This window comes from Phodopus roborovskii, unplaced genomic scaffold, assembly GCF_943737965.1.
Source record: "Phodopus roborovskii unplaced genomic scaffold, PHOROB, whole genome shotgun sequence".
Lineage (NCBI taxonomy): Eukaryota > Metazoa > Chordata > Mammalia > Rodentia > Cricetidae > Phodopus > Phodopus roborovskii.
Genome location: NW_026126540.1, coordinates 28,800,274 through 28,813,327, shown reverse-complemented (window position 1 = coordinate 28,813,327; position 13,054 = coordinate 28,800,274). Strand labels below are relative to the sequence as shown.

Sequence of the window (13,054 nt, the reverse complement as noted above, 5' to 3'; positions counted from 1 at the left end):
TAATAGTATTCTGCTGTCATTTCAAGGGCGTGGCCTTGTCCTTGACTCGTTTTTGAGAACAGTTGTTACAGGTTCGGGGTGTATGCTACAGGAAGGTGCATGTGTGGTATTGCTTCTTTTTCCTTCCCGTTGCTTTTCTTCCTCCTTTTTCGTCTTAATTTTGTCTTGGAACCTTTCTTTCTCACTGGTAGTTTCCTAGAAATCCCTGGTGTCCCGAGGCTAGCAGGCAGCTCTGGGGAGCAGGTAGGTGCTCCTGGGGCCCCACTCCAGCGTTGTGTTTGGTGAGCCAGATCTAGCCCTGAGGGAACGAGCCTTCGCCTTCCTGCATACTCAGGTTTGAAGTCTTCAGCTGGCCAGCAGCGTCAGAGACAAATTCTCTAATATCATCCATGGAAGCGTGAGGGTCAAAATAAACCCACTGAAGAGCAGGGTGTATCAGAGGTTGTTTGCAGCGTTTTTGATGTTCCGTATTCTGGTAGGGCACCCCCCCCCCCATCCCATCCCCGCCTGTGGCACTCTGCACTGGTAAATCCTGAGCTCTTGTTGAGAGGGTCTGTTCTCCCGGCTAACATGGCTGAGCACCTGGCCTCCACTTCCACGGTTCCTGTTTATCTGTTGCTGTTCCTTCCAGCCCCTTTCCATTCTCGGGAGAGTGCTGAACTGTTGCCTCATATCTCTTTCTTAAAATCCCGTTACTGTCTACCCAGAGGGTTCAGGTGATGGGGAGGCAGATGCATGTGGCCATGTTTTTAAGTTCTATTTGATTGCCGTAAATACCAAAGCTTGCATCCATTTCTCCACTCACTTAGACTAATTTCAGTTTAATTTTTTTTTTTCGACATTTACCAGGACAAAATAAAATTGCAGTGTTTTCAGAAAGATCATTACACTTCTAAGTCAGTCTGACTAGTAAAACAAATTACATAATTTTAGACAGGCCAACTGCCGGGGCGGGGGGGGGGGGGGATCCCCCATAGAATTAGCATTTGGAAACTTGTCTTTGATGAGTGGGTCTAGGCTCCCTGTGCAGTAGGTGGCTGAGCTGGCAGCATACCTGTGAGGGTGGAGGGCTGTGGTTCTCAGCCTTCCTAATGCTACAACCCTTTAATACAGTTCCTCGTGTTGTGGTGACCCCCCCTCCCCACACCTGCAACCACCACAATATTTCCATTGCTACTTCATAGCTGGTTTTGCTACTGAATGAATTAATTGTACTGTAAATGTCTGATATGGAGGATATCTGCTATGCAAACCCCAGGGCAGGGTCTTGACCCACAGGTTGAGAACCACTGGTCTAGGGTATGCTTTCTGCCTCCTCTTGGCTGCTGTGAGGGTGCACGGGTTTTTTTTTTTTTTTTTTTTTCTTTTTCTATTAATTTTTAATTTAGATTAAAAACAGTCTTATTTTACACACCAGTCCCAGTTCCCTCTCCCGAGGGTGCACAGTTTCAAACAACATCGGTGGGTATGAAAGACTAGTCATTAGCACAGCCCCAGTGAAAAGCCCAGACATGATTGGTTTATCTGGAATGCCAGGGCTTTTGAAAGGCACGTTTATGTTAGAAGTTAGAATTTCATGGTGTATGTAGCTACATATGTTGATGGTGTTTTGACACTTCTCAGATCTTTATTTTCTTTTCCACTTGTTGATAGAGCATCTCACTGAAAGCCCCCTGCTGATTTAATTAGCAAATGCCAATTAGAATTACAGCTGGTTAGAGTTTGGTACAAGTGTGAAGCAATTGATCTCCTGGGAATGAAAATGTTTTGCTTTCATACTCTCCGGGGAAAACATACTTATAGCTGACTTCACAATGCTCTGGAAATACATTACTTGGTAACATGTGCTACTAAGTGCACTTTAGTTCCTGGTCATTCTGGTCTGTGGTTGCTTGCCCTGGATGATTCTCACTGGATCGCTGGTCTCGGCTGTTCGCCCATCCTCACTGAGCCTTTGCCTTTATCTGTAAGGCCTTATGAATGTGTGCTCTACAGCTCCCAGCACCCGTGTTGGGTAACTCACAACTGTGTGGAGCTTCAGCTCTAGGGGACTTGACAGCCTCTTCTGGTACCCACAGGCACAGTACTCATGTGCATATACCCACACCCAGGCACGCACGTGGATGCACATAATTAAAATAAAATCACAAAGTGATCTCACAGAATGAGTGCACTTTTCTCTGCACAGTCAGTCATCGACTGAATAAAGCACTCTGGCCTCAGAGTCAGAATGCTCCTTCATCATTCAGCTGCGGAAACCGAGGAGTTCTTCTGTCCCTGTGCAAGCTTGGTTAACCAGGGAGCAGGATAGGGAGCAGGGGAGAGGCAGGAAGGTGCAGGGTGGGAGCTTCTGCTCTCGTCCATCCCTGTGCAAGCTCAGTTAGCCAGGGAGCAGGGGAGAGGCAGGAAGGTGCAGCGAGGGAGTTTCTGCACTATAAACGCAGGGATCATTTCTGTGATGCTTCATTTTCTCAAATGACATGCCATTTGTTTCTTTACCGTAGAAAAGTGGGGAACAGGCTGAATATTAAATGTGTGCTTGACATTAGAAAGTGGGATTTATTATGGAATCATAAAGTCCGTGAGATTCATGCTGAGGAGCAGAGTAAGATAAACGAGTGGCTGGAGACTCAGCGGGGTGAAGGGGATGCACCAACCCCATTATGAACCATGTTCTGTCCTGTGAAAAGGGCGTTAGGACTCCAGTGTGCAGCCTAAAGGTGTTCATGACAGGAATGAAGCACTGTGGTAACAGGCTGGTTTGGGCTCGTTTGTAGAGTGTGGACTATTTCCTTGTTCACCTCCATAGCTGCTTTGAGTAGCATTGATCTGTTTCCCTGTCTGACACTCCTCTCTTTGGTTTTGTGTTTTTAGAAAACCATATGTACCTATTTGAAGGCAAAGATTACTCTAAAGAGCCCAGTAAGGAAGACAGAAAGTCATTTGAACAGCTGGTGAATCTTCAGAAAGCTCTTCTAGAGAAATCGAGTGATGGGGGCCGGTCTCTCCGAAATAAAGGCAGCGTGAGCAACATTGCATTTCTATAAAACCATAAACCCCTCCCAACTGTTGTTATCCTAAGAAAACAAAGAGTGATGCTGGGGTCACTTTGTCCTCTTAGGATGGGTTGTTAAGAAACAAGTATGTGTTGATTGAATATAATAAGGGGGCTGAACTTTAGTGTAGAAACTGTGAAATGTTCGAAAAGCATTGGTCAGGCTGGGGAGGGCTGGAGAGATGACTCACTGGTTAGGAGCCATTACTCTTCTCAAGAGGACCCAAATGGCAGCTCACATCCTTGTGTAACTCCAGTTCTGGGGTACCCAACCCTCTCTTCTGACCTCCACAGGCTCCGGCACACACATGGTGCACATCCATATGTGCAAGTAAAACACTCACACATAAAGTCTAAAGTAAATAAAAATTTAAAAGACATCAGGGGACTGGCAGGATGGTTCAGAAGGGAAAGCACTTGCTGTGCAAGCCTGATAACCCACGTTTGATTCCAAGAGCCCATGGTAGAAGGGGAGAACTGGCCCCATGACATCCCCCACACACACACAAATAATAAATGAAATGAAAACTTAATTTAAAAAACTGAAGAAATTGAGCACAGTGGTGTGCACCTATAATCCCAGCACTTGGGACCCGGAGGCAGAATATCAGGAGTTCAAGACCAGACTAGCTCCATAGCAAGTTCAAGGCTAGCCTAGACTACATGAGACTCTGCCTCCGAACATACATTAAGATGGTAAGTATAGTATATGACTTCATGCAAATAAAAGCAGCTCTTGGTCCTCTAAGCCACCCCTGATGGGATCACATTGTTACAAGAAAATACCATGTCTGCTATTGGCATTTGTCATAATTAAGAGGATAGCAGTCATAAACAGCACTTCACATATGTTCTCCAGAGCTGTCATTAAGTTCTGAGGCTGCTGAAGCTGACCTGATTCAAATAGGAACCATGTGATGCATTTGTAAAGAGTTGCATTAAAGTCATTTAAACTAGCTGGGTGTTAGTGGTGCACGCCTGTAATCCCAGCACACAGGAGGCAGAGGCAAGCAGATATCTGTGAGTTCAAGGCCAGCCTGATCTACAGAGTGAGTTCCAGAACAGGCTCCAAAGCAACAGAGAAACCCTGTCTTGACCCCTCCCCCAAATTGTTTAAACTAAAAATGGCTTCCTACAAGCTATGACTTCAACCAAGAAGGGTTACCTGGAAATACCTTGTTCCTCATGAAATGACTGTGAAGGCCTCTACCAGCCTTAGCAGTGCATTGGCCCAGTTTAGTGGCCAGTGGGCATGGTGCCCGTGAGGTGTCACGGGAATCAGTAAAGTACGGTGGCTTACAGTCGGTGCCCACCGCACAGGCAGGGTGGAGGTTGGTGTTTCCCTTGTGTTTTGCACAGAGTGCTTTAGATGCAGCTTGCAGTGGAGCAGGCAGGCCCTGACTCCCTGACTGTGTTCTTCATCTCCCTAAGGTCCTTATCCCAGGCCTGGCAGAAGGGCCCATCAAAAGGAAGAAGGTTCTGAGCCCAGAAGAGCTGGAGGACAGACGGAAGAAAAGACAGGAAGCAGCAGCCAAGAGAAAGAGACTCATGGAGGAGAGGAGGAAGGAGAAGGAGGAAGCTGAACACAGGAAGAAGTGAGTCTGTGTTATACCATCCTGGAGCGGGGTGGGGGTGTTGTGTAGGCAGCCCACAGCTGACATGGCTGTAAAGCCAGAAACCCGTGATCACTCCAGCAGTTCTTACTGGAGTCAGTGTAATTTTAAAGATTACATGTTTTACATTTAGTCCTCAGTGCCAAGTGCCCCATTGCATTATGATGAACAAGAATTTATTTATTGTGTGTGTGTGTGTGTGTGTGTGTGTGTGTGCGTGCATGAGCTATGGCACACACACATACACACATGAGGAGGCCAGAGGACAACTCAGGGAGTGTCTTCTCTGCCTTCGTCCCGTGGGTTGCTGGGATTGTTCTTTACTATCTTGCTGGCCCTGAAACAGGAATTTTAAAAGATTTTATTGTAGCTATGTGATAAGGCGTCATTTATTTGAACAGTCCCTTTCAGGTAGGGTCTTACAAACAGACATTGGGTGGCTTCTCATAAGTGTAGCAGGAAGGCGGTTAGGCCAGTCAGTAAAACTTGGGTGGTGGGAGGTGCTATTCACAGTTCCACTTGTCACTGTCCAAGGGATCATTAATTGCCTCCTTCTCTCGTCTCCTGAAGGATGGCCTGGTGGGAATCCAACAGTTACCAGTCCTCCTGCCTGCCCTCGGAGGACAGCGAGCCTGAGGACCTTGGGGACGGAGAAGATGAGACTTCTGGCGAGCTAGATGATGAAGACCTAGACTCAAGCTCCATCAGATATGTTAGCGGTGACGTCACCCACCCACAGGCCGGTGCAGAGGATGCTGTCATTGTGCACTGTGTAGGTAAGAAAAGTCTAGTCTTTGTGATGCCAAGAAGTTGGAAGGATAAAGTCCAATGTGACTCAAGAGTGAAGATCCCAGTGCGGCATCATTTGGTCAGGGGGCGTGGCTTTTAGTAGTGAGGCTGACTCTGTCCTTTACTGGGTTGAATAGGCTCTTGGTGTCAGCTTTATCTTCTGCACAGCGTACTTAGGAGGGTGAAAGAGGTGACATTTGAAAAATAAATACATCTTACAAGGAAAAGCAGTGCTCCCCTGTGACCTTTTTATGACAGTCGCACCATAACTTCCTTCACCTGGAATCCTCTTTCCCCAACCATCACTGGGTGCTGGGCAGATGTCTGCTTCTCAGAGTGCTCTCCCCTGGCCCCTAGGCTAAGCAGTCTCCATCATCACTTCCTGTCTTACTCTATCCTGTGCTCCTTTGTCATCACCCGGCGTGTTAACATATGCTTGTTTATTTGACTATCTCATTGCATTAGAAAATTAGCTTCATGGAGCAAGGACTTACGTTATTGTTCCCTGGCATAAGCCAGGTGCTTAGAAAAGTGCTTGACATGTAAGATATATGAGCCAATATGTGTAGAACAAATGAGTATAAACACACGGTTTAACCAGCTGTGCACTGAGTCCTGCTGTTCCTCCTCCTTACTGTGTGTGGGTGTGCCCTGTCGGCTTACCGCGCCCACTCCATTATGTCCTCTACTCTGTTCTTCACCCTGAACCTCGCCTCCAGCCAGCACAGATGTACCAGAGCTCCCCCTCCTTCAGAACACTTAGCTTCTGAGGTTCCTGTTTGGACCCTTCCTGACACAGTAACCAAGTACACCTTCTAGAATATTCTTCAGAGAGTAGATAGTCCTCCTCTAGGAAGTCATTCCCCCACAAGCCTATTTTGCATGCCTTTGGTTTTCTGAGCCTTGCCTCCCACAGACGGACATTTTCTCTCTCCCGTCAGATGATTCTGGCCGCTGGGGCAGAGGTGGCTTATTCACAGCTCTGGAAGCACGATCAGCCGAACCAAGAAAAATATATGAGCTGGCTGGGAAAATGAAAGGTAAGAAGTGAAGAGACGGAGAGGGTCAAGGGCAGCATAGGACAGGAGAGGACACTTAACGTTCTGCATCAGATGGGTTAGCAAGCTCTGCAGGACAGAGGAGAGCTGCTTGGAGCCTGGCTTCTGCCAGCAGTGTAACTCTGAGGCAGCTCAACCTCAGAGCCTGTTTTCTCGTCCATAATTTGTGGCTGACACTCCCCTACCTTCTTTAAGGCTACAGTAAGGATAGTGGATCCAAGTGTTCTGCCTGAAGATCTTGTCCCTGTTCATCCCTGTTCATCCATATCCATAGAGGAACATGAGGCCTAGTAGACACTTTCAAAGTGTTCATGACAGCTCAGGTGCCAAGGGGAAGAGGATGTCTTTTGAGTCCACCCCAGCTGGGACTACCACACTCCCTGAAGGCAGAACTAAGGTTGCTTGAGGGCATTAGTGGTGGCCCCAGGATGGGAGAAAGCGCTTTCTTTGTAAGTGCAGCAGCCCCAGCCCCAGCGTGGCAGCAGGAGGGCAAGCTTTTTTGTCTCCCCTGAGATGCCTGAGAGGGAAAGAGGGAGGGCGGGAGGATCGAACACCTGCCAGGGTGGGGAGGAAGGGGTGGACACAGGGTGGCCCCCAGCTCTGGTGACACAGATTGCTGAGGGTCCTTCCAGATCCGGACACTGATCTGGGAGCCTGGGTGAGTGGGGTGAGAGGTGTGGACGGAGGAGACCCTGTGTAAAGTCCTGGATTGTGATCCCGAGGGGTGAATGAGGTTACAATGACAGAGCCTGGGGAGCAGCCAGGGATTTTTAAAGCACCCATCACATGAGGTCAGGTGTCATGTGAGGATCGGAGTTCAAAACTCAGATTAGAAATACCTACTTTGTACAAGAAAAGAGAGGGCATGAAGAAGGCAGATCACAATATCGAGACACTGAAGTAAGAGTGAGAATCGGGAATACTGCTGGATTTTACCCCTACCGGTGGCCACATCACGTTGGAACATTTGGGGGGTGTGAAGAGTCCACTGTGGCTTCACAGACTTACAGTATCATGGCCAGTGGAACTGGAGATGGACCGTGTCATCATCCCTGAAGAGGGTTGACTCGGGGCCCGGCAGAGTGGATGAGCCTGTGCTAGAGCTACCAGGGACAGCTCAGGAGGGTGAGCACAGCCTGGAAAGATGAGTTGAATTCAGATTGTTGTTAGAGGTGGCAGTAGAACCCTCCTGACAGTCTCATTCTTTTCTGTGTCTTTGTCACACTTACTGTTCCCAGCATCTGATGACTGAAGGACCTAGGCAGTTACACAGCCCCAAGCAGCCCAGGGTAGAGCCGCTGTCCAAGGAGGAAAGGGAAGTTGCATTTTAAAAGGAAGCTTAGCCACATCATAGAGACCTTTTGGGAAGTAATCTGCTGGATTGGGAGAATGGTATGGTATAGCAGGGCTGCTGGTGTCTTAGAAGGCCTGAAACGATCGGGGTATGTGAGATATTTATCATTTTTGTTTTATCATTTTGGTTTGAACAAAAAATTCAAACTGGGTCTGTAAAGCCCACAGCTAAATTGGCCCATTTGTCTCGAGCATCAGCTTGACTTGATTTGGACGATAGGGAAATATACAGAGAGAAACAGGAGAGTGCAGTGTGTGAGTGATTTAAGACAAACAGGAGACTCCTAAGGATTCTCCAGCGCATCCACCCTATCCCTCTGCCTTTGGAATCACCGTGATGGCCACAGGGGTACTAGGCTGGTAATGAGTGAGGACCACTGAGTTCAGAGAACATGAGAGTGCAGGAAGGAAGGAGCTTGAGTGCCAGGCTAAGATGATGACAGGCCAGGAGATGAAAAACAGCTGTGAAAAATCAGAGGGAGGTCAAGCGCAAAACCTAATTGGAGCAAGCCATGTTGGCTCCCGCCTGAAGTCCTGGCATTGGGGAGGTCAAGACAGGGTGATTGCTGTAAGTTCAAGGATAGCCTGAGCTACACAGTGAGACCATATTTCAAAAGGCAAGAAGGTAACAAAAAATGTGATGGGGTTCAGAAAATGAACAGGTAAGGAAGATTCAGAACAGCCCTTCAGTGAACTTAATGGTCTTTTGTCTCTCTTTAAAACCTCAGACTTGAGTTTGGGAGGTGTCCTTTTATTTCCTATTGATGATAAAGAGTCGCGAGAAAAAAGGCAAGATCTGGTGAGTGAAAAACCTGTTGCGTATCAGAACTAAAGCTTGGCTCGTAAGAGCTTCTCTTGAAACCTCCACCCCTCAAGTGCCTACTGCCCAGCCTCTGCGTATCGTAGCACAGTAGCTTGTTAGAGCTGCCACACCTGTGGCACAGACTGGATTGGCTTCAGCCTTGGAAACATATTGCAAGTGTTGCTGGAGACTGTATGAGCACACGGGACAACAGTGGGTTGGCTTCTCTAGTGGCTTTTCTTCTCAGCTTGTACATGACCACTACCTTCTCACCGTGTCCTCACAGTCTTTCTTCAGGGTTTCTGTGTATACACGTCCTTGATGTCTTTCTTTGTGTTCTTGTTTCCGTGTGTGTGTGTGTGTGTGTGTGTGTGTGTGTGTGTGTGTCTGTGTGTGTCTGTGTGTGTCTGTGTGTGTCTGTGTGTGTCTGTGCGCCCGCACGCGCGCGCGCGCGCGCATGCACATTTGTTGTGTACTTGCCTGTACATGTGTGTTGGTTTAGAGGACAATTTGCAGGTGTGTGTTCTCCCTCTCCACCATGTGGGTCTTAGAGATCAAACGGGGGTCATAGGTAGCCAGCCCCTTCTGTTTCTTTTTACCATTTGTACTCTACACAGTGCTGGCTCATAGAACATGCTTAGAAACATTTCCTGAGTAGAATAAGAAATGATGATGCACGATTCTGGAGGTTTATCACTTGTGTTTATAAAAGACATTTGTGTGAAGGATTATACTTTCTAGCCGGCAGAATACAGGAAGTGCCTCCCTGCTTTGCATCTTAAATATTTCCTGCGTGCCTGTTGTTTGGAATGTCTATAGTGAGCTTTATTTTTTTTTACCACATCCACCTGATTGTCTCTGAGGCTCAAATCTACATTTGCATGTCGAGCCAGATCCTTGCTGACTTAGAAAAAGAGTTAGAAAGTGAGGCTGAGAGACTCTCACACTCAAAGATCTAGTGGTCTGTATGGCTGACAGCAAAGTGTTTTCTGTTTCTTCACTCAGTAATTTCTAAAACACTGCACAGAGTGGGCGGAGGGGGACAACTGTGCCTGTGCATAAGAAACAGAATCCAGTGACTCAGCTGGTGGCGGTGAATGTGGCAGTGGTAGGACACTTGCCTAGCTTGCACCGGTTTAATCCCCAGCACCACAAAAGAAAGCAGAGTGCCCACAGTAGACAGCAGCTTGCAGCAGTTCCCTTGATGACCTCTGGGAGGCACTGTCTTCACAGGCTGTTAGGACAGAGACAGGATGACTCTAGTCCTGGGCAGGGTGGGGGGTGAGGGGTCAGAGCTGATGAGTACCAGCTAGAGGACTGAAATCTAAAACTCCTGACATCGTATCAGCTGAGATTCCAAACAGTTCTCTTTTCCCTGGAGAACATTTAGGAAAGTCCATATCTTTGAACCTATCTTAAAACAAGGAAGAAAAGCCTTTATACATTATCATGAAATAAGACGGGCCAGTCGTGTAGTACATTGTAGGATACTGCTGCCAGCCAGCATCCAGGGACAGAGCTCAGCCCAGGTCCTCTGTAACAGTCTCCTCTGTAGCCTGCTGTCTTGCTGCCAGTGTGACTGCCTTGTACCTTGTTTACTGGTTGTTCTTTCTAGTTGGCCTTGATTGTGGCTCAGCACCGCGATCGCTCCAATGTCCTGTCTGGCATTAAGATGGAGGCTCTAGAAGTGGGCCTCAAGAAGTTATTTTTAGCAGCAAAGAAAAAGAAAGGTAAGCCCCTCCTTCTGCCCAGGATGGGAAGACTTTCTGTCCAGACATGTGACTTTTGAAGGGAGGCAAGAAATATTAAGATTCCCCTTGGTTTGCACAGTAAAAGTGAACCAGGTCTCACCCACATCGTGTGTGTTCACATAGCCTTTTCCTTGTGAACTGTGTCCATCCAATGGGCATTGTTGTCATGGTACACAGATTAGGAGGCGGTCTCTGGCTTCCTTGTCACCCATAGTAACTCACAGTTCTTTTCTGAAAGAGTTTAGCCTGTCCCAGCCTAGTGTATCTCAGTGTTTGTGGAATTTTTTGACTTTTTGGAGAATTTATATTTGTTGTAATTAATGATTCACCCATTTGTCATAATCTGTGTCTATCATATTTACTTACTTCTAGAACCTGTGGGTTCTTGTGTCCCACAGAAAATCTTACTCTTCCTCTCTTTTGTTTCCTCCCCAGAACTTTTTGACATTATAATTGCATGAGATCATCAATAATTGGTCTTTTCTTTATATATTTTTCACTAATTATCAGAATATTTTCTTTGCAATAGCAAGTGTTCATCTTCCACGAATTGGACACGCTACAAAGGGTTTTAACTGGTACGGCACCGAAAGACTCATTCGGAAACATCTGGCTGCAAGAGGCATCCCAACATACATGTATCCTTTTGTGGTCTGAATAGTGTATTCTCCTTTGCTAAGGAGGAAAATTGTGCTGCATTTCCTGACATTGCTACTTAGTCCGAGGCTATGTCTTCTGCTGTGTTCTTCACTCTGTCCCTCTTCAGTGAGACACAACTAAGAATAACTTTCTAGCTTGGGTAATCTAGAATATACACCCAAGGAAATAAGTATGCCCAAGCATTTCTGGGATATATGGTGGCTGGGTGTGGTGGTGTATACCTTTAATCCTGGCACTCAGGTGGCAGAGGCAGGCAGATCTCTGAGTTCAAGGCCAGCCTGTCTGCTGCCTACAGAGTGAGTTCCAGTACAGCCAGGGCTACAGAGAAACCCTGCCTTGAACAATTAATAATGATGGTGATGATGATAAAAGGATAGTAGGGGAGAGTTAATTGAACAATTGCCATTTGAATTTGATCTCTTGTCACTTCTCTCAAGACCCTTCAGGTCTGCAGTGGAGGCCTAATTCTAGGAACTTCATTCTGCTCACTACAATAAGTTAACTCGAACAAGTGAAGTCTTTTATTTTAGAGCCTTTGAGGTATTCTTCTTTGTGTTTTGTTTTGATTATGGTGCTGGGGATCGAACCTGGGTCTTTCACGTGCTTGGAAAACACACCCCACTAGCTGCATCCCCATTCCTTTTTGAAGCATTAAGGCAGTGAAATCATGAGCTTTAAGTCGCCATTTACATTTGCTACACTGATATTTTTTTCTCAGCATTTTTGTACTGTAAACTGCATCCAGAATGGCTAGAAACAGAATTAACCTCCAGGCTCTGGAAACTCCATCTTACCCAGATCCTTGCTGAACTATGTGTACTCCGTGTGGTCCCTAAAGCATTTATGTCCCTATAAAACCTTAATAAAGAAGTCACGTTTTATGTGCTTGCACAATGTCAAGAATTTTAGTGCACCACACAACAATGACAGTTGCAAGTTCTAAGAATAGTAGAAGTGTTTCTAATATGAAGAAAAGGTGTTAAGACATCTGACCTCTGGAGTGTTTTTATAGTGATTACCTGAGAACTAGTAGTTGGGTAAAGTTGAGTTTGAGTGATGAGATGTGTCTTCCTTAAGCATCTTTGCAGATACTACTTTCCTAGAAAGAAGTAAGGCTGCATCTCCCTCCTCAGCACGGCATAGGATCCAATTTTCAGCAACCAGCTAGTAAATCCATGGCCCAGAGTGACTGTTAGTTTTCAGGAAACAAGGCTGTCTTTGGCTGCATTCCCTACTCTGGAACCTCTGGATAGTCTTTTTCTGAATTCTAATTTTGTTCCCCTGGAATTGTTACTGTGATCCAGTCCCTGTGATACAGGAATGCACAGCTTATTTGGGGAAGCCCCTTGGCTTCAGATTACATAACTTTGTATAAAAATAAATTTCCTATCATTAATAGTACATTGTTGGTTTTTTTTCAACCCCTGAATCTAGTTTTATTACCCTCCACCAGTCTGATTTATAGAAGGAAGGGCTGGCTGTGTCATTAAGGAAAGCTGAGTGGTGACAGGACAGACAGGGAGGCCACAACAGCCAACTCCTGCCTTCAGAGATACCACTGGGGCTGAGGACAGGCTCTTCATCCACACCACAGGGGTTCCCTTGCCCTTCTTTACATTGCAGTATAGGGATTTGAAGAACAGATAGAGAAAATGTGGTATATCACAGGAATAGGACATTATTCATCCATAAAGAAGAATGGAATTTTAGCATTTTCTGCAAAGTGGATGGAACTGGGAGTGATTGTATTAAATAAACAATGCACAAGAAGATAAACACCACAGTATTCTCTGTCATGAGTAGAAGCTACAGAACACCAAACCTGACAGTAGAGGAGTGGTTACAGATAATTAGGCTATATACAGCTAAATTTGATTAGTGCACCCTATGTACATGTATATAAAAGCACACTGAACCCCATTAACATGTCAGCTAATATGTGTTGCATTAAAAAATACCTCTATGTATTAATC

The 13,054-nt window shown here is 46.2% G+C and overlaps 1 protein-coding gene across 1 annotated transcript in view; it reads left to right on the top strand.

Moving 5' to 3' along the window:
* Positions 1 to 12,479, top strand: part of Chd1l (chromodomain helicase DNA binding protein 1 like) — a 47,579-nt gene extending 35,100 nt beyond the window's left edge. The window contains exons 16-23 of the mRNA XM_051199333.1: positions 2,875 to 3,023; positions 4,487 to 4,650; positions 5,239 to 5,444; positions 6,399 to 6,497; positions 8,597 to 8,667; positions 10,286 to 10,400; positions 10,951 to 11,059; positions 12,170 to 12,479. Of these exons, the coding sequence (XP_051055290.1) occupies positions 2,875 to 3,023; positions 4,487 to 4,650; positions 5,239 to 5,444; positions 6,399 to 6,497; positions 8,597 to 8,667; positions 10,286 to 10,400; positions 10,951 to 11,059; positions 12,170 to 12,194 (938 nt within the window). The 3' untranslated portion in view covers positions 12,195 to 12,479. The remainder of the gene's footprint in view (positions 1 to 2,874; positions 3,024 to 4,486; positions 4,651 to 5,238; positions 5,445 to 6,398; positions 6,498 to 8,596; positions 8,668 to 10,285; positions 10,401 to 10,950; positions 11,060 to 12,169) is intronic.
* The last annotated feature ends 575 nt before the right edge of the window (positions 12,480 to 13,054 follow it).